The sequence below is a fragment of the Limulus polyphemus genome, unplaced genomic scaffold, assembly GCF_000517525.1.
Source record: "Limulus polyphemus unplaced genomic scaffold, Limulus_polyphemus-2.1.2 Scaffold312, whole genome shotgun sequence".
Taxonomy (NCBI): domain Eukaryota; kingdom Metazoa; phylum Arthropoda; class Merostomata; order Xiphosura; family Limulidae; genus Limulus; species Limulus polyphemus.
The window spans coordinates 231,959-251,488 of record NW_013665922.1 but is presented as its reverse complement, the minus strand read 5'-3'; the positions used below and the strand labels follow the sequence as shown (position 1 = coordinate 251,488).

The 19,530-nt window shown below is 32.6% G+C and overlaps 1 protein-coding gene across 1 annotated transcript in view; it reads right to left on the bottom strand.

The window, feature by feature from the left end:
• Window positions 1-19,530, bottom strand: part of LOC106457287 — a 37,190-nt gene that overhangs the window by 9,269 nt on the left and 8,391 nt on the right. The window contains exons 6-7 of the mRNA XM_022383146.1: window positions 17,757-17,882; window positions 15,774-15,798 (exon numbers count right to left, since the gene is read on the bottom strand). Coding sequence (XP_022238854.1) covers window positions 15,774-15,798; window positions 17,757-17,882 — 151 coding nt within the window. The remainder of the gene's footprint in view (window positions 1-15,773; window positions 15,799-17,756; window positions 17,883-19,530) is intronic.

Genomic DNA, 19,530 nt, shown 5'->3' with positions numbered 1-19,530 from the left:
CATGGTTTCACTAAGGGAAAATATTGCCTTACAAATCTTTTAGCATTCTTTGAAAAGGTTACTGCCCATGTAGATGACGGTAAGGGTGTAGATTTGGTGTATTTTGATTTTCAAAAAGCATTTGACAAGGTGTCACATAAAATGCTTGTAAAAAATTAGCTCTATAGGTATGGAGGATAAGTTAGCAAATTAGATAGAAGAGTGGCTGGATGTAAGAAAGCAAAGGGTTGTTACAAATGGAGTTCAGTCAAACTGGATTAATGTCACAAGTAGGATACCTCAGGACTCAGTCTTAGGACTTTCCTCTTTTTGATTTACATCAATGACATAGATGAAGGGATAGTCAAAAAATTACTTAAATTTGCAGATGATATTAAGGTTTTAGGTGTTGCTAGCTATGAAGAGGATGCTGCTGATTTACAAAAGGATTTAGATCATTTAGTGAGTTGAGCAAATAAATAGCAGGTAGGTTTTAATTATAATAAATGCTAGATAATGCATGTGGGTTATCATAATTTGAATTATGAGTATAATTTGGAATGGGAATAACTTTAATAGTGTTATGAAGGAAATGGATCTTGTTGTAATAGTCGATCAGTCTCTAATGTCATCTAAGAAGTGTGCTGTTGCTAGTGGTAGGGCAAATAGGATTTTAGGTTGTATCTATAGAAATATTGAATACGAGTCTAAAGAGGTAATACTTTCATTGTACAGGTCACTGGTTAGACCACATTTGGAATATTGTGTTCATTCTTGGGCTCCTTACCTTAGGAAGGGCATTGAATTGTTGGAAAGAGTTCATAGAAGGGTTACTATAATGCGCCTGGGATGGGGGGGGAGGGTTGTTATACGACGAGAAGCTGAAATCTGTCAAATTGTTTTCTCTTGAAAAAAAAGAAGAGTTAGGGAGATCTAATTGAGGTGTTTAGGAGTATAAAGGGAATTGATAGTGTTGATGTATCATCCTTTTTATATTTAACAATGAGAATAGTAGGATTAGGGTACACATATATAAATTTTGGTAAGATAAGAGTCATCTTCAGCTGAGACAGTTTTATTTTTCTAAGACGGTGGTTGACCTTTGGAATGGGTTGCCTTCAGATGTTGTAGAGGCAGTAAATTTAAGTGAGTTTAAGAAAAAGCTTGATAAGTATATTAATGAAAAGGGCTGGGTTTAGAATGTTTTTATTTAATTTTATTGTTGTTTTTAAATCATTTTAATTTAGTTTTGAGAATGGAATAGCCGAGATCGACTAATAGGTTCCAACATTTTGTCCCAAAATATTATGTTATGTTATGTGAAAGAAACTAAAGCAAAAGCTATCGTTTTGAAATCCATTTGGTCTGTTGAAAAATGGTGTTGGAAGAGGACACCCATGTACATTGAAGTTTCTGCGGAAATATCGAGACTTGTGGTCCAAGACTGACCATACTGTCCTTTTTTAGAATGCTAGACAAACTAATGCTGGACAACGACGATGAAAGAAGCTATGCCAAGATGAATATAGGACCTGGAACATCATTCTTATAAAATAAAGTTTTCCCAAAGTTTACATAATGGTAACTATCAATTTCATGGTGGGTCAGCGGTAAGTTTACGGAAGTACAACGCAAAAATTCGTTGTTAATTCTCCGCGGTAGACAGAGCACATATAACCCATTGTGTAGCTTTGAGCTAAAACAAACAAAGCAATTGTCTTTCTGTGATCATATTTAAAGCTTCAATATATTTGCTGGCAACTGTTTTTCTATGCTCATATCATGAAAATATATAAACTTTCTAACTAAATGAAAACCTGCAATAAGAAGAACGAAAAGTGGAGTTTGCCTTTCGTCCTAAGCAAAATACTGCTAAAGTACATATCGAACACACACATATGGTCATTACCAAATATAATGTTGGCGCGTGTCGATCCTAACTAGTTATGTTTAAGTTTAGTTTAAGTAACGTACCAATAATATAATATATATATATATATATAGAGAGAGAGAGAGAGAAATTATATTACTGTAATATATTTTTTTTATTTTCATATACAGTTTCTCTGAAAGTATGTTTTTTATTAATTACTATTTACAATACTGCTAAAAACTACACTGCTTAAATCTTATAACCAAATGGTATATAATGAAAAAGAAATTCAATTTTCTTACAAATTCTGCAGGGTATGTAATTGAGAAATTGTAAAGATTAAGCAAATACCATTATGCGAAGGAAGTCATAAATCTGTAGTCCAAGAGTTGGCGGTGGGTGGTGATGACTAGACGCATTCCCTCTAGTCTTATACTGCTAAATTAGGGACGGCTAGCACAGATAGCCCTCGTGCAGCTTTGAGCGAAATTACACAACAAACAAACAAACATATATTTGTATTTTATTTGAACCTTTGTTGTTTTGTTCTCATACCTAAATCTAACTAATATGTTTTTGTATCAGACATAACAGTCTCTTTTGTTTCATATTTAGCTGAATGTTTTTGTTTCATTGTAATGCCACATAATATGCTATCTACACTCTATCCATCACGGGGAATCTGTTCTTGGATTTTAGCGTTATATTTCCGCAAGCTTAGCTATGGTTCACTAGGGGCATTCAACTGGATATATTTATTAGTTATTAATACTCTGGTTATTTGTTTCTTCAAGTACGCATAGTCGAATTTAAGACGTTTCACATAAACAAACTTATGTAAAATATACATATATGGAAGCAACACTAGAAGGACAGTTACCACTATAAAGAAGAAACAGAAAATTAAAGAACATTGTCTATATCATTAATGTAATCTACCTAAAACTGAAAGACATTATATCGTTTAAAATATCGGCACCGTACACTAACAGTTTAGACATCAGCTCACTAAATTGTTCTCATAATTAAAGAATTACAATATCAAACACAAAGAGCCTTTGAAAGAACAAGATTTCTCATAACATTTTTTTAAAATTATTATATACTGTTTAATGCACGTTTCACACATGTATAGAGATTTGTATTCATTCATCAACAAATAGGGAGAACCACATTAGAGAGTTACAAAAGAAAATGCTGAAGTGTAATAAACTAAGAAAATTTTGAAAGACATGTACAAATACTGAACAGTGACAAGGACATTGACCTTTAGGTTGCAAGGTGTCGTAAAAAGCACTAACATTCCGTCAAAATAGTACATGTATATATAATGAGTACGAAGTAGCAACGACTTTAGGGGAGAATTTTGATTGTTCATATGATATAATAAACAAAAGTGTACGAAACTGATTGTACTTCTGCTAGTGATTCACACATCACAGACAATATTACTGAGGTGTGATTTCTGCAACTTTAAGTTTAATAAAGAAACACGTACACAACATTTTCAGGATATTCATATAAGTCATATTTTACTAGAAATTATATAACTTCAATTGAACTGAGTTTGCAATTACAAAATTTAGTAGGTTTACGCATTAAAAAACACGGACTATTATTTTGCTGAACAATTACAAGCGTAAATTCAAAAGGCCAGAAGGATGTAGTTAGCATAACAAAAGATATGCTAAACTTTATAAACAACTTTAAAAGTCTAGAACGTTCTGAACACAATAGTGTAGAGAGAACTTTCAATCTTAGCTTAGAGTAAAGTTAAGTCGTATGAAGAGCTATTTAATGTTCTTACTTTTACGGTTTTTTGGGGGATTTCTTTTGTTTTGTTTTTAACAAGCGAGGGATGATTGAAGATAAGAAACTAGTTTCAGAACTTGGGAATGGTACAAAACTAGAACTCTATAAGAGGGTTACTTTTGAAAACTGGAGACCGACTAAACGTTTTTATATTGTCGAACTTATTCACTGTGATATCTTGGTTGCCTGATGTCAATTGTGTTCCGTTTATATACAATGAACTGTAACCATTCAAAAAATACAATTTGTGCACACACACAAAAAAAAACTACCTAGGTTTTCCCATTTAACATTTTTCTTCAGAATGAAAAGAATATTTTTTTTAAATTACCTAAACCATAGTTCACAAAGTTATTCCATCTCCTTTCAAACATCTAAATCGTTTTCTAAACTTCAGGCCAAAATAATGCTAGAAGGGCACCTTGATTAGAACGACAAATTTCCCAAGCTTAGCATCCTGTAATTGTACTTTATTTTAAACTAATAAATATTAGCATACTTGTGCTACAGGTAAATGAATGGTCGACAGATATGTCGAAATAAAACTTCTAATATGACTGAAACGTTTTATTTGTTTAGATAACGTAAACTAAAATACATTACGTCTGCAGTGTATTTTGCTCAAATCTCTTTCACTATCTTAGACAAAATAAAGCACATTTTACTTTACAAAACTTCAAAACACTGCTTGTGTAATATTATTTGTCCTTCCATAAATTTATTATCTATGTCTATCATATTCAACAATAGCTGTCCGTAAAAATAATTTTTTTACTATCTTAAACCAATATTTTAAATGTGGACATTTTCGCGGTGATAGTTTATAGACTACCATTACTATCGAGGTTGTTTGACCTTAGAATTTTTAATACGGCCTCAATGAATTGTTACAACGAATTTCCGTTGTGAAAATTTTAATTCTGTAAATATTTGACGAAATTGGTAAAAAGTATGGAAGCATTGTTCCTGTGTTACCTATAAGTCTTTATTTTTTGTTATTATTATTTTGTGATTTTACCAAGATAGAAGTTGTATTTCTTGAGTTCCAGGAATCGCTTTCCCATAGAAGTAAGAGAGTGGTTTAGTCATTGTGCACTCAATTTGATTTGGGTGCTGAAAGCTAGCGAAGCATTCTCTCATTATTTTATATATTAACTTTAAATAATTAAATGTTCAGTTCAGTCTCATTTTAGCTCCTCTACAGATCAATCTCATCATTTCAGAAATTGGCTCAGTCTTAGACCAGCAGAGAGAAAAAACGTAAAGTGTATATAAAGTTTTATTGTGTTGTGTTATTGTGTATTCATTTAGTGCTCAAAAAGTATAATGTTATATTAGTGAACAAGTATATTTTTGTTTAATATAACGAACTGCATTCTACAGTAAAGTAGACGGAAACAAATACATTTTTGTTTCATTTAGTTTTAAACGACAGTGCCAGAGTCATGTTTCATAGAGGTCTTGCAATTTACAACTCCACACTGTCTATCCAGCCGTATGATAATCTTTACATTTTCTTTTTCAATCATTGCACAACCAGCCAATTAGATTATTGGAATATTATGCTGTTGAGAGGTATTTATCTAAATAGGAACAACACATGATACAAAGGTATTATGACTAGGTATTAATTCTGCATGTCACTATTTACTATGTATATATATCCTATCTATCCATCGTTTTTGTATGTTTCTTTCATTTTTACTTTGTCTTTTCATACTTGTAGTTAACAAGTCATTGTTTCTTGGCAACATAGTCGCACATATACCACCATTGCAAGAGTACTTCAGCAGGATAATTGGCAATGATACAAGAAAACAACACAGTTGAAGATGAATCCTGTTGGATATTGAGTGTTTTCCCGAATTGAGGGTAGACATGCCTAACTTATAACAATCTAACTGACAGCCTAAAGTTGGCCAGTAGTTGTTATGAAATTAGATGTAAGAGTTGAAAGAGCGGAGAAAGCGGTCGGCATTTGGTCAGCTTCTAAGGAATTAAAGAATTATAACATTGTGATTCATTAGCAAATGGTTGAAGTGAGTGGCCGCCTTTCTTGGTTATCTAATGTGAAGATTACCAGACACTCTATGACTGTGAGATGTCGTAAACCAATATACAGGGAAAACAGGTGAGATATCAAAACAGAAAGGGACCTCTTTGGCATTGGTTTCAAAAAAAGAATATAAAATACAGGAAGACCAGGAGATGCGAGAGAAAAGGAATGGTCAAGGAGAAGTGAAGTAATAATGTAATATGCTGCCAGTAAGAAATAAAACCTAATTCTAAATCTACGTGTTACTGATTATAGTAATAAACAGCAATTTGTTATGTTTACATTAGTATGCATCAATTGTTGATAAGAATAAATACAACCTAAATAAACTAGATGGAGGATAAGGGAAATAAAGTTGAAGAATACCACGATAGTAACAAAGTGGTGCCAAAGCAATCTACAGCAGTAGTATCTGAGCATGTCTCTAAAAGAATCAGATATGACATCAAGATGCCATTGGTGGGTAGACAAAGGCAGACACAGGATCTTGGCTACTATAAACTCAACAGTGGATACATATTTATGTTTATGTAATTGTCCAGATACAGCACATGCAATATCCTAGAAAGAACAAGTGGCATGCTGCAGAGGACATGAAGAAACATGATTGTGTGTTTGATATAGCATGTGAAGAAAGGCAATGACAAAACTGTTCACTCACTGGTAGTAAGAAAAACCTCAGTAAAGATCGTTCATTTGGGCTGACTCTCCATTCGTATGTTATTTATACATTTATGTTCCTGTTCAACTTATGCAGAAGAAGCACACATATAATTATCAACTGTCGCATCAGAAGCAGGAAATAACTGACAATATGAGTGTCTCACTTTAGTTTCGGCACCTTATGATGAGAAGGTGAAATAGGTACGTCCTTCCATCTTCCATGGAGTGACCAAAGAAGATCTGCACCATTTGTTGATTTGTTTAAGGCATTGTCTACTCAGGAACTTGACCACGGTAATAAAGCAACTGCAGTATAGTTTTAGTCTATAGAGAACAGAGCCATCTACTAAAATTACTTTAAGCCACTCAATAAAGTTACTGAAAATTTTGGCTGCATATTTGGAACATCTAAGGCATTAACATTGTAAAGTATAACAAGGTACAGCTGTGGCAAATCCAATTGTTGATATAGAATCCACCCCATTAAGCCAAAGAGCCATTACATGATTATTAGAGATTCGCGGCGAATACAAGCAACATTTATAGTTACATACTGTGATATTGAAACTGGCAATTGTTTGGCTCAAAAACAAAACAAAAAACAATTGCAAACTAGAACACAACCTTACAAGAGTTCAGTTATGAAATTCAGCTCTATCTGGTTAAGAAATTTGGAAGGGCAAGTAGTTCCATATTATAATCTGTGCAATACACGCATTTGCTTCCAGTCCTTTAGCAATCATATATGTCAGTCATTAAAATAGCAGATTCAACAAAATTGGCTGGATACAGTAGGTATTCTGATATATGATAATCCTCACATTTACAGATTTGTGCTGTATATATATACTGTGATATGATTAGATGTTCAGTCATGGCAACTATTAACTTGTTCTTACAAAGCTCTCTAAAATAGAAATACATCAGATGTCACATGATAACTAATTAAATAGAAATCAGGGTATTCAATGCTCCATAGCCAAACTATATTCCCACTTCTTGTAATCATAATAGTGGTTTAACACAGAGTAGTGGTACATGTGCACTGCAAAGTGTGTGCAACCCAGTAAATACTGACCAGATGAGAACAATTTAAGGCAGTAAGATGAAGGTTTGCCTCTGCAGCAGATTATTCTGAACATCTCTGTACCTCTTCTGGGAAAAGCTCATTCTAATGAAATTGCATTTGTTCCAAAGAACTATTTTATGAACTTAGCCTATGCTTATGCCATTTTCAACACAATGATTCAAGTGGCAGCAAACAAACTGTCAGGGCAGAGGATTGCATGATTGGTAGCAATGTAAAAACATACAAGAACTAGAGTAGAAAGTAAAGTTTAACAGTTAGTTGTTCACAGAGCTGTGTTAGCTATTGGTAAGAGCCTTCACTTCACGACATAAGACTCAGTTGTTTAATCTGGCTGAAATGAGTCTACATATGGTTAAACTTGAGTTGTCAGGTTTATTAGTCTAGAGTAAACTTGCAGGGATTGCCAAATTACACACCTGATAATACATAATTAGGCTTCCAAATATCAGTTTACTTGCTGTTCGACAAATTTGTATTTTATATACAAAACATTGTTTTTAGACATAATGTATTACTCTTTGCTGTATGGAGAATTTCATGATGCTGGTAATATCTGAGTTAACTGGCTAAGAAATATTGTCTTCACCTTTAGTGTATATTTGTTCACTATGCCATAATCTAATTTTTAACTAGATTTACTTTATACATAAAGAAGTGTCATATTATTCCAACTTAATAATAACTATGGCTGATAATCGAGGGATTGTCCAACGCTAACTGATGAAATTTGTGCTTCATTAAATGAAAGGCTATGAAGAAATTAAAAGGTAAAATAATTGAACTGTAGATGACAAGAAGGAAGATGCTCTTTCAGTAAATCTAAACACAATAATCACCAGTCCAGCAATCGGAGACAGTATTTTAACTTATTGTGATGGGCTAGGTGAAGATATTAAATGAACCAGATTTTCATGTGATCAGTGGGAACAAACTACAATATATTTTGATTAAATATAAAATTTCAGAGAGAGAGAGAAAAGCTATAATGATCTGTATGAGATTCGTGGATGGTAACACCAGAGTCAGTAAGTGTAAATAGCTTATTAGCAGTGTCAGACTTTCCTTGCTGGAAATAGTGGGTTTAAGGAAGAACATTGTCAATATAACTAGTGAAGATGGTGAATATAGAGGGTTTTCTACCTCACAAAAACTACGTGTTAGATTTGCCATGTGAGAATACTTTCAATTTCATTATGTTTTTCTACAAGTCATGATAACGCACGGATTATTAGTTTCATATATTCTAGATGACTATGTCAGTGTGTGCATTCTTAACTCATTTTAACATAAAAGTATAACCTATATACCTTTGCTGCTAAGGAACATAACATAAATGCCACTGTTGGTATGCATATATTAGAAGTAGTTATATAAGGAACCACTTCTTTTCATGTGGTTTTCTGCTAGCTTGCCTCACTTAAGAGATGTGCACACATATGTGGTCACGCACATGGATAAAATAAGTAATAATGCCCAGATGCACACCCTCAGGGTCTACTTAGTATGGGTACAAAATTTCAGGTTTCTAGGTTATTTCTTCTTGTATATATATATATATACATATATAGTGTTCATAAACACACACAGACACAAAAGTGTGCACACGCACACATGCACGCACGAACGTGTGTGTCTGCTTGTTTGTCTGACTGTTATTTCTTTTTGTAATGTAAGGAATCAATTCTTTTTCATGTGGTTTTTCGCTAGCTAAACTCGTTAAAAAGATACACACACGCATGTGGATAAAATAAGTAATACCCAGGTGCACACCCTCAGGGTCCACTTAGTGTGAGTGCAAAATTTCAGGTTCCTAGCTTCTTTCTTCTTGTAGCTATGGTAGTCACACATAAACAGACGAGCACATGCTCATGCACGCACGCACAAGCGTGCATGTCTATCTGTCTGTGATTTCTATTTGTAATATAAGGAACCACTAGTTTTCTATGTGGATTTTCGCTAGCTTACCTCATTAAAAAAATGTGCATGTGCGCACGCACGTGAATAAGATAAATAATAATACCCAGATGCATACCCTCAGCATCTTCTTAGTATGGGTGCAAAATTTCAGGTTTATAGGTTCTTTCCTCTTGAAGTTATGGTGGTCACACACACACGCCCTTCTATTTTATCTTATTTCTACTTTTAACTTTATTACATCTTTTTAAGGGTAACTGCCTTTCCACAACTGGCTGCAGACAGTGAAAGGCAGTAAGAGCTGAGACGTTGTGGGTGTAAACAGTCAACTCTGTACCCTTGATGAATTTTCCACGGCTGCTGACAGGTTTCTCATCTGCTTTTTGGATTTTGTCTGCTAGATGGAATATCCCCAATGCTTTAGGGTGCTATTACCACAAGCAATCTCCGTTATGACTTTTATATAACGACCGAAAAGTGCGAAGGTTTTTTTTGTTTTAAATAGAGGTTTGAATTTATATTAAGTTCATTATTGTTTTATAGTATTGATTTTGACCACCTATCGACAATTAATGTAATTACTATAATAGTTTTGAAGCTATACTTCTTATTATATATATATAATTATATACACATTTCTTTATATATAAAAATTAAACTTTTAGAGAGAAAAATTCACCTTTAAAAACTATGGTAATAATTTATTATCTTGGCGACTTTTCTAGCAAACGTTCTCTTTTAAGCCAGAAACAAGCCTGTCGGTTAATGACAATTACAGGAACGATAGGCTTATTTCTGTCTTGAAAACGAGCATTTGCTCGAAATGTCGCCAAATTAATAAATTATTACCATAGTTTTTAAAAGGTAATTTTTTATAAAAGTAGAATTTATTCTATTTTATCACCTTCGCATTTTTCTACTTATTTCTTCATATATATATACATATATGTATGTATATATATTAATCTGTAACAATACAGTCAAAAAATAAGAGGAATGTAAAACAATAAAGGAACTATCTATAAAAGTAAAAATCAAACATAATTTAAGAAATACGTATATATACAAAATGACGATAAAGAACAAAATTTCATCCGAGCACGTTGAAGATCATATTTTCTTGTGAACGGTCTGGACAATACATAAATTGTTTCAAAATCATATTATAATGCATACTTAAATTGATTTTCTCACAAACTAGCATTGTTTTCACTAATTTTCTTGATCCATCTCTCAAGGCTGGTGATTTAAATAAAATGCTTGTCAAAATGCATAATACGGCAAAGATTATTCAATCTATTCAGACCAGATAATAGTCATAGTAGCTTCATTTAAGAAATGATTTTGCATGCTCATCGAAAATTGCATCTTTTGAAACCTCTATATGTTTTAAACAGGTTTTTTTTTATAACCGTCCTGTACTTTTAAAATTCACCCAGCACATACTGTTACGTCATGTTTCTTACAATGTGCACTGTTTATATATATACATGTAAGTTTTACCTTAAGCTCTTCTTTATAAACGTGCGATATATAACTATGATAATTCGTAACTATTGAAATTTTACAATATTCCCGTTAAATAGAAGTTAACCGGCAGTAGTGAAATTTTAATTTTGTGCTTGTATAACCTAAATGTAAATGGAATATTTGACGCAACTTGAAGGTTTAGGCTCATTGATTTTCTATATTTAATACTTATCAGTAATGAAACAAGACTGTTGTGCCTATACTTCTAGTTCTATTCATTCAGAGGGATGAGTGCGTTATAATAAAATGAATTTGGACTCTTACCACACTCTTAATGTCCACGTTGCCACATCCGGATATGAGTGACAGCATAGTTTCCATTGCAAAAGTCTCCACTGTAAGAATGGCATGTCAAAAGCACACCACACTTCTCTATAAGCTTTAATTATTTATAAGCCATCTAATGTATGATTGTGACGGTTTCCCAACGCGAATTTTAACAGTCCTGTCAGACAGAAATCTACAGGCACTGAGGCGGGCGACAACTTGACTGGTATGTCTTCCTCTTAAACAGCATGAATGTCCCTTTCATTTCCCAGCTGCTTAAGGTACGTACTGGTTCAATGAATCCTTACCTTGGTGAATCTGCACCTTGTTTGCCTCATTTCCAAATCTAAACGTTTCATGATAACATTGTAAATTGTTGCCTGGGACATGTGTAGATTTTTTAGTACTGACATTTTTGTTCGTGGATTTTAACCTGTTAACTTAAAAGACACTGCACTTTTCTCACTAGGGCCCTGGTACACTTGTTGACGGTCTCTTTCTGGATGGTTCCAATTACCTATGTTGCTCCATGTTCCTTTGTTTCCAATTTCATTAAATAAAATAAATGTCCACATTTGGCAGTTATAAGTCCTGAAACTAAGCAAATAAATATATTGCACTGGAATTGGCTGTCACATATTCTTCCTGGAAGCTATTGGATTCTATGACCTCACACTACAAAATGTCAAAATATAGTTCTTTCCACTACATCTGCGTATTGAGAATTTGGTCTAATATATGTACTTAGCCCCTGTATATTAAAAGTGTCTTACTTTTAAACTGGCCACTTTTGTTAGATATATAAAGAATTGTATTATCCCTCACGAGAATGCAAGCTATTTGTTTTTGCAATTTAATTTATCTTTCTACTTATTATTGATATTTCTGTAATATTTTTCCTCAGGCAGTATAGTTAGGGCATTTTAACATTTACAAACTTTACAATTATTGTGTAAAAGCTAGATGATCTAAACAATTTGTAATCGTATTATTTTGTCTAATTGTTTTATCGCCATTTATTAAATAATTAATTCTTTTTGTGTTTTAAGCTTACACTTTAGTGTTACAATTCACTATCACTAATTAAAGTGCGGAGGCATAATTTGTATTATGTAAATGTAGTTTTGTATTTATACTCTTTTTTGATGCTTTTACTAAATTTATATTGTATCGTTTGTTTACTTAGCCATGCACTATTGAAGGGGTATGACTGCAGTATGTTGAACTCTCCACCTCCAGCAACAATGTTGTGGTGGTTTACTCTATCAGGCACAGACATGCTCTGTAAGCAACAGGCTGAAATAAACAACAGACCACAAGCTAATTATTTGTACTTTATAATAGAACTTCATTTAAAAATATTGTGAATGAATGATGGACGTGAAATTCACAACAAAGTGGTGGGGAGTAAGAGAGAGATAATGAAGGAATGCTGTTGTGCTTTCAGTATCAGAAAATACATGACTGAAGAAGTGTATTAAGCCATTAATATATACAATAAATATAAAAAATATCGTATATTTTATGGGTTGTTCAGAAGATTCAGTGAAGAGCAAAATCTTATGCCATCAATTATACCATGAATACGTATGACTGAATAGTCATAAATACAGGATGGGAAAATAGCTCAGCTCATACATTAGTCCGATGAATTCAAACTGTAGCAACTCTTGTAGTTGCTAGTACAGTCTTTAGCAGTGGTAATAACAGTCTGCCTAATTAAGGCCAGCATGGAATAGGTCAGAGAATTATAACATATTACTATAACTGTAATAATCTCATTTCACAAACTAGACTTTTGAGCAATTAAGGCTGATTATGAGCAAAGATTTATTTTTAATAATCCCGTTTCTTAGCTTATGACCTCACTATTTGCAGTGCTAAAGAGGTGATAGAAAGCAATAGTCTTCACTGAGAGATGAAACATGACCTACCAGAATCTATCTATTGTCAGTACTGGGAACTTTTGAACTTGAGTGACGAATTGCACTGTGGATAAATCATAAAATTACTCTTCCATATACACATAGGAATCCAATCACAGGGTATTCTAATAATTAGCAGCCTGTAAACATTATTTATATTTTGTTTCAAAATAACCACTTAACACCACAATTTTCCTAGTAGTTGTCCACCATTCAAGTTAACAATTCCTCCAACAAAGTGATCACGACAGCCAACACAATTGGATAAGCTGATTGAGTCTTGGAGTGGTTGTTCAAAATTGTGAAATGTAATGATGACAAAAGTGTTTCACCAAATACTCTGAAAATCAAGAATTGGACAGCCATAGCAAAGAGATCTGATCCAGCCACTCATGTTGTCGCCCCACCAAATTTCCCTAGATGAACGTCAAATAACAAGGAAATGCCGAATTACCACTCATGAAACTCGCAATAAATGCATTTTTTCTTAAAGCTTTTATCTGAATTTATTACTTTACTTTATCACTTTCCTGATCATTAAATTTTTATTATGCTCTGTAAGTTAAAGATAAGGGAATACTCCTTTATTTATATATATCACCTATAAGTTTATGTGTTTGTAGGTTTAGATCCAGTGTCATATTGAGATCCAAAACAGCTCAGTCTTACCTTAGCATTAGTACAACACAATCTTGGACCAGTATTGCTACAGAGGTTTTCAGGCCAGTGGAGAAGAAAGTCAGGTGTGAATTAAACTGTTGTTGTTGTAAAAGGATTTGCGATATTTTTTATTTTATTTAAAATGATTCCTTTTGTTATTGTGTACACATTTACAAGTAACATTTTGGTACATGAGGCATTTTAATGTGATGTATGATCTCAACAATACTGTCCTAAGGTAGCACTACAAGGCCTCATTCCAAACCACTTATAATTATTTTGCTATATCTTTCCATTTCTGAATTATTTGCCTATAAGATAATTTCTGAAACACTCGGTATTTAATTGTTGCAATATGTATAACACACTGTTCTCCCAGTTTATTTTGGTAATTAACTGAGTATATGTGGAGAGAACCCTCGGTGTTTTTAGTAGATATGCAAATGAACATTCATTTTGTTCAATGTATTAACAGCAGCATAATTAAAGCATTCAACATACATGTAAAAATGTTGTCAGTACGTTAATTATACACTTCTTGTATAAATGTTACATTCAGAATTTCTAAATAATGCATTCATTGTATTTTCGGTGAATATTTAAATTGTATAAATATCTCAGAAACTATATGTGGACAGTTTTCGGAAACCATTTCTTTCGTCACGTCACTGTGAAATAAATTTTATCCAAAAACTGTCCACTGGCACTTTCCATATAAATCTGCTTGGAATTTCTAATCAGTCAAAAATAATATTCTGAACGGGGCATGTTCTAAAGTTATTGACGTACCATTCTAAAAATGGGACAACAATGTGAATAAAGAAAAATGCATCACTTCTTGACAATAAATGTTATGAACATTTCATAAAGAAGACAATAAAGAAATTTCCAAGACTGAGAAGCACAGAAATTATTACGCACAACCACATTTCCTTATGTCAAACGTATCATTGAAAATGTACAAAATATACGAAAACATCGTAGAGTTAGAACCATTTTCAGAAGCTGCAATACAGTACAATTACGTTTTGTGGACACCAAGCCACTTAAAGATGAAAAGGAGAGCATAATTATCATTTAAAGTACCTCATTAGAGTTATAAGGCTCTCTAATACCGATTGATCTGCCATCACCTATTACGTCAGAGAAGAAGATCACAATAAAATGTGATACGCAACACACACAAAAACAAGAAAAATAAAACAAACGTTATACAGCCGACCAATTGGTAACACTCTCAGATAATCTAGCATATAAGTCAGAAAAGCCTGGATATTCCTCTTGAACCCATTAAAATAGTAGATTCAGGTTGATTGAAGCATATAAAAGAATTATTTGTACATTGGTTGTACGCTGTGATAAAAAGACGTTATGCCTAATAAAAGTGACTGAAATTTGTCACATTGATTAAATATATCATAAAGAGCAAACAAAAACAGGTTCTGTTCCTATACCTCAAATGTCTTTCTTAAGAAGCATTGGCTTTAGAAAGATCTTTTTGTTTAGTTCATGAATTCCTAACATAAACTGAATAGACAGTATTTTATTTCCAGTTGCTGTTTCACGAATGTTTAATTCAAACTAGTAACATTTTCCTTCTTATAGTTTATTTTAGTTATTTAGCTTATTATTACAACGTAACAATGCATTTAATTTTTACAGACACAAAAGTAGAGTTACTGTGTTATTAGAATTGTTTTAATCTTCAGGCTCTATCGCTTTACTGAAAAAAAACAAAAAAACTGGTGATTAAAATTTCATTCTACTTCGCTGTTATATATAAAGTATAAACTATTATTTGAATAGAAAATTCAATAAAGACACACACACTAGTGTACGAGTTAAAAAAGTTTGTTGTTTTCCAGAATTTGAAGGACATACTGGAGAGATTTAGATATGCTGTAACAAACTCCAGTAAGACATTCCAAATTTTGCCACTCAACGATGTTCAATGGATGGATGACAAAGTGATTTTGTTTCTTAAAATAAAACAGTAAAACTTACTTGTCAGCAACAGGTCTTTTAGATTCTGTAAAATAAATGAAAGAAGTGCCTGCTTAGATTTTTATAAGCAATAACCAAATAATGCATATATGTATGTTCATTGAGACACAACACTTAGTATATATTATAACCATAAATCATTTTACGTTATCTTACATAATTTTGTTTGTTCCTATCTTTATTAAAATTCTAATATATATATATATACATACATATATATTCTTTCAAAAAGCATACAACCAACATTTTACTACAAGAAAAGGGTATTTTATATATAAGTTTAGTTGCCTTTGTGCTTTTATAACATGCGTTAAAAACTTTAATATATGCGAAAAGATCTAGCCTTGGTTTATGTTACACTAAAAACAGATATATTTAAAAACGCTCCGATATTCAATTTCTTATTCCCCCTCTCCATTACAACCTTAATCTCAATTAGTTTGGGGTAGGCCGATATTTTTGTACGCTAATTTGTACGCTAGGTGGCTGGCCCAGTCGGCAATCATATAAAACGAGCATGTTTAGCGAGATGGACTCGACTTCACCACATTCTGATTTCGAATCGAGCGTTCTAACCACTAGGTTATGCTAGGCCTTTTAAATTAATAAACATTACTAAAATGGCCCGACATGGCCAGGTGGTTACGGCGCTCGACTCGCAATCTGAGGGTCGCGGGTTCGAATCCCCGTCACACCAAACATGTTCATTCGCCCTTTCAGCCGTGTGGGTGTTATAATGTAATGGTCAATCTCACTATTCGTTGGTAAAAGAGTAGCCCAAGAGTTGGCGGTGGGTGGTGATGACTAGCTACCTTCCCTCTAGTCTTACACTGCTACATTAGGGACGGCTAGCGCAGATAGCCCTCATGTAACTTTGCGCGAAATTCAAAAAACAAACATTACTAAAATATGTAGATGTTAATGCAATTAGACACCAACTGGTAATAGACATTAATAATTTGTGTTTTCTTTTTTTAGTCGCATCTGTTTATTAGAAAAAGGTCAAGTTGAGTTCAAGCAAGTACTTACTACAGAGTTATTTTGAGTATAATCACACATTGCATTAAATATTATTTGGAACAGTGTTTCCCAACTGTAGGGGCACGGATCATTATTTGCCGAGGCGCGAAATGTTGTACGAATATTTCACCAAAACTAAAAAAAAAATAATTTATCAATTTCTTCCTCCTTTTTGATCCGCTTCCTGCAATTAACCTCAATCCTTTCGCTATGGGCGTCTCTAAGTGTGCATGTCGGGGCGCAGTGAAATTTTCAAAATATCTACAGGGGCATAGGAGCTTTTGGGTTGAGAAACACTGACTTAGAACATACAAAAGAACGCGACCTTTTTATGAGCATAGAACTCAAAACTTTTACCAAAAATGTACTATTTATCGAATTTCAAAAATAAACTAAACTAGTTGTATTGCACTTTACTAAATAATTACAAAATAAAATTAAGCACAAAGTAAAATTTGAATGATCTATTTTGTTTGTATTTTGAATAATAAAATACTCCACATATTTGAAACATTGATACGAAAAAAAAAATAAACCATAAACTATCAGTGACTTTATACCAAACATTATACTTGTATTTTACTTTTCTAAAAACATTTCAGCACATCGTTAGTTTTTCCAAGTATGAGAACATTATATATAAGATTATCGTCTCTTAACTCAATGGCTTAATCTAGATATACTTGTGAAAAATATTAGAGTAGTGTCCAACATCAAAAATATTAGATCAGTATCCATTGTGCAAAAAATATAAGAGCAGTTCTTATTGTGCAAGTATATTTTAACATTTTGCCCCAGATAACTACATCGTTAGTAATGATCAGAGGCTAAGTTTCATTTATTTCAATTATGTCATTTTTTAAAAGTACACAGTTTGTTTTCCATGAAATTTGATGTAACACACATCGTACAGACATCTTCTTGAATATGTAAGAAATAAGAGACATTTGTAATAATTCCTACCTTTTTGGCAAAACTGTCCTCGAAGTTTCATGAATACTATGATAATCACACAGGCAAAAACTAAAGTAAGAACAACTCCGACTAATGTTCCGACAAGTGGACTTAAAGTAGGCCCGTAATTATGTGCTGCCAAAAAAAACAACAACAACAAATTAATATGTTTCCCTCTTAAAACTGTAAACGTTTGAATTCTGTAGAACTACAATATTGCTTATAATGAGAAGCCCCCCAGTGGCACAGTGGTATTTTCTGCGAAGTTACAACGCTAGAATACGGGTTTCGATACCCGTGGTGGGCAGAGCACAGATAGCCCATTGAGTAGCTTTATGCTTAATTACAAACAAACAAACATATTATGAAAAATTTCAAATCAGTTTTTCTTTAGACTTGTTTCTAACAATGTAACTAGAATCCCTATTTATTTTGACCGTAATTATTTTCTTGGGCATTATTTTATAATTACAACGAATTGTGATCCTATTATACCTTATCTATAAAGAACAAATTATTGCAAGTAGGTAAATTTGGAATCATGATGAGGTCAACAAACACTTTGATTGCTTGATATTTTACATAACTCACGCCTTAAACAAATAAAGAACTTTACACATTCTTTTTATACTTTGTTCCAAGAAAACTGCATACATATATTAACGTTTATTGTGGTTTTTATCATACAATTAAATGAACCAATACCGGTTTCTTTTTTTTTGCTGTTTTTTTATATAAAAGTTAAGGAGTTGTTTTTCTTATACTATACACCGTATACAGAAACGTTTAAAAAGGTTACGTAAATATTAAAAATAATGTTTGCTCAGATTCCGGATATAAAGAAAATAAATGTAATCATAGTGTTAAATACATAAAATTGTATAACACACCCAATCTACCTAAAATGAGTTTATTTTCTGAGAAGCAAACTATAAAGTATACGAGCGTTATTAGTACTGTATAGAACAGCATGGATAAGAATAAATATGACAGCTGCAATCGACAACGTATTATTGACTTACAATATTGAAACATTATCTTAAATCTTACTGTTTGTTAATTAGTTCTACAGCTACGCACTGCAGTTAGCATTTGAAAAACTTTGAAACCTTAGATAACTGTTACGAAAACATTGTTGTATAGAGTTGGCAAAGTTGAACCACAAGTATATAATGTATTCATACATAAAAGGAAAAACTAGGTAACGAAATATACATATAACACGGGGTTGGTAAAATATGAGTAATTGACTTCTTTGTGTGGAGAGAGAGAGAGAAACAGTTATTACTATTTACATAAACAATTGTATTCAAAAGAAAAAAAAATAATTATCTCTGATTGAAATAGAAAGTTTTCCATAATGGTTATTTGCGAACTGCATGAATTAATACAAGCTAAAATGCATTTGGAAAATCATAAACCGTAGTACAGTTATGTATGCACCTGTAGAAGAGTACAGATATTAAAGATGCAATAAACAACACGGCTTAATTTGCATTATGACCCTGGTTCATTGTAAGGGTTTCAAAGGTCGATGATAATTATCATCCAATATTGTGGTGGTTTAATCTTTTTTTATCTGAGTGATTTTATATTAACGATTGTCTCGTGTGGCATGTTTACATTAGTTTATAGTAAAGAATAACTTTCATCTATGTCGGGTAATGAATGTTGTCATGCTTACATTGGTTTATAGTAAAGAATAACTTTCCTCCATGTCGGGTAATGAATGTTGTCATATAGTTGAATTTCCTCCATGTCGGGTAATGAATGTTGTCATATA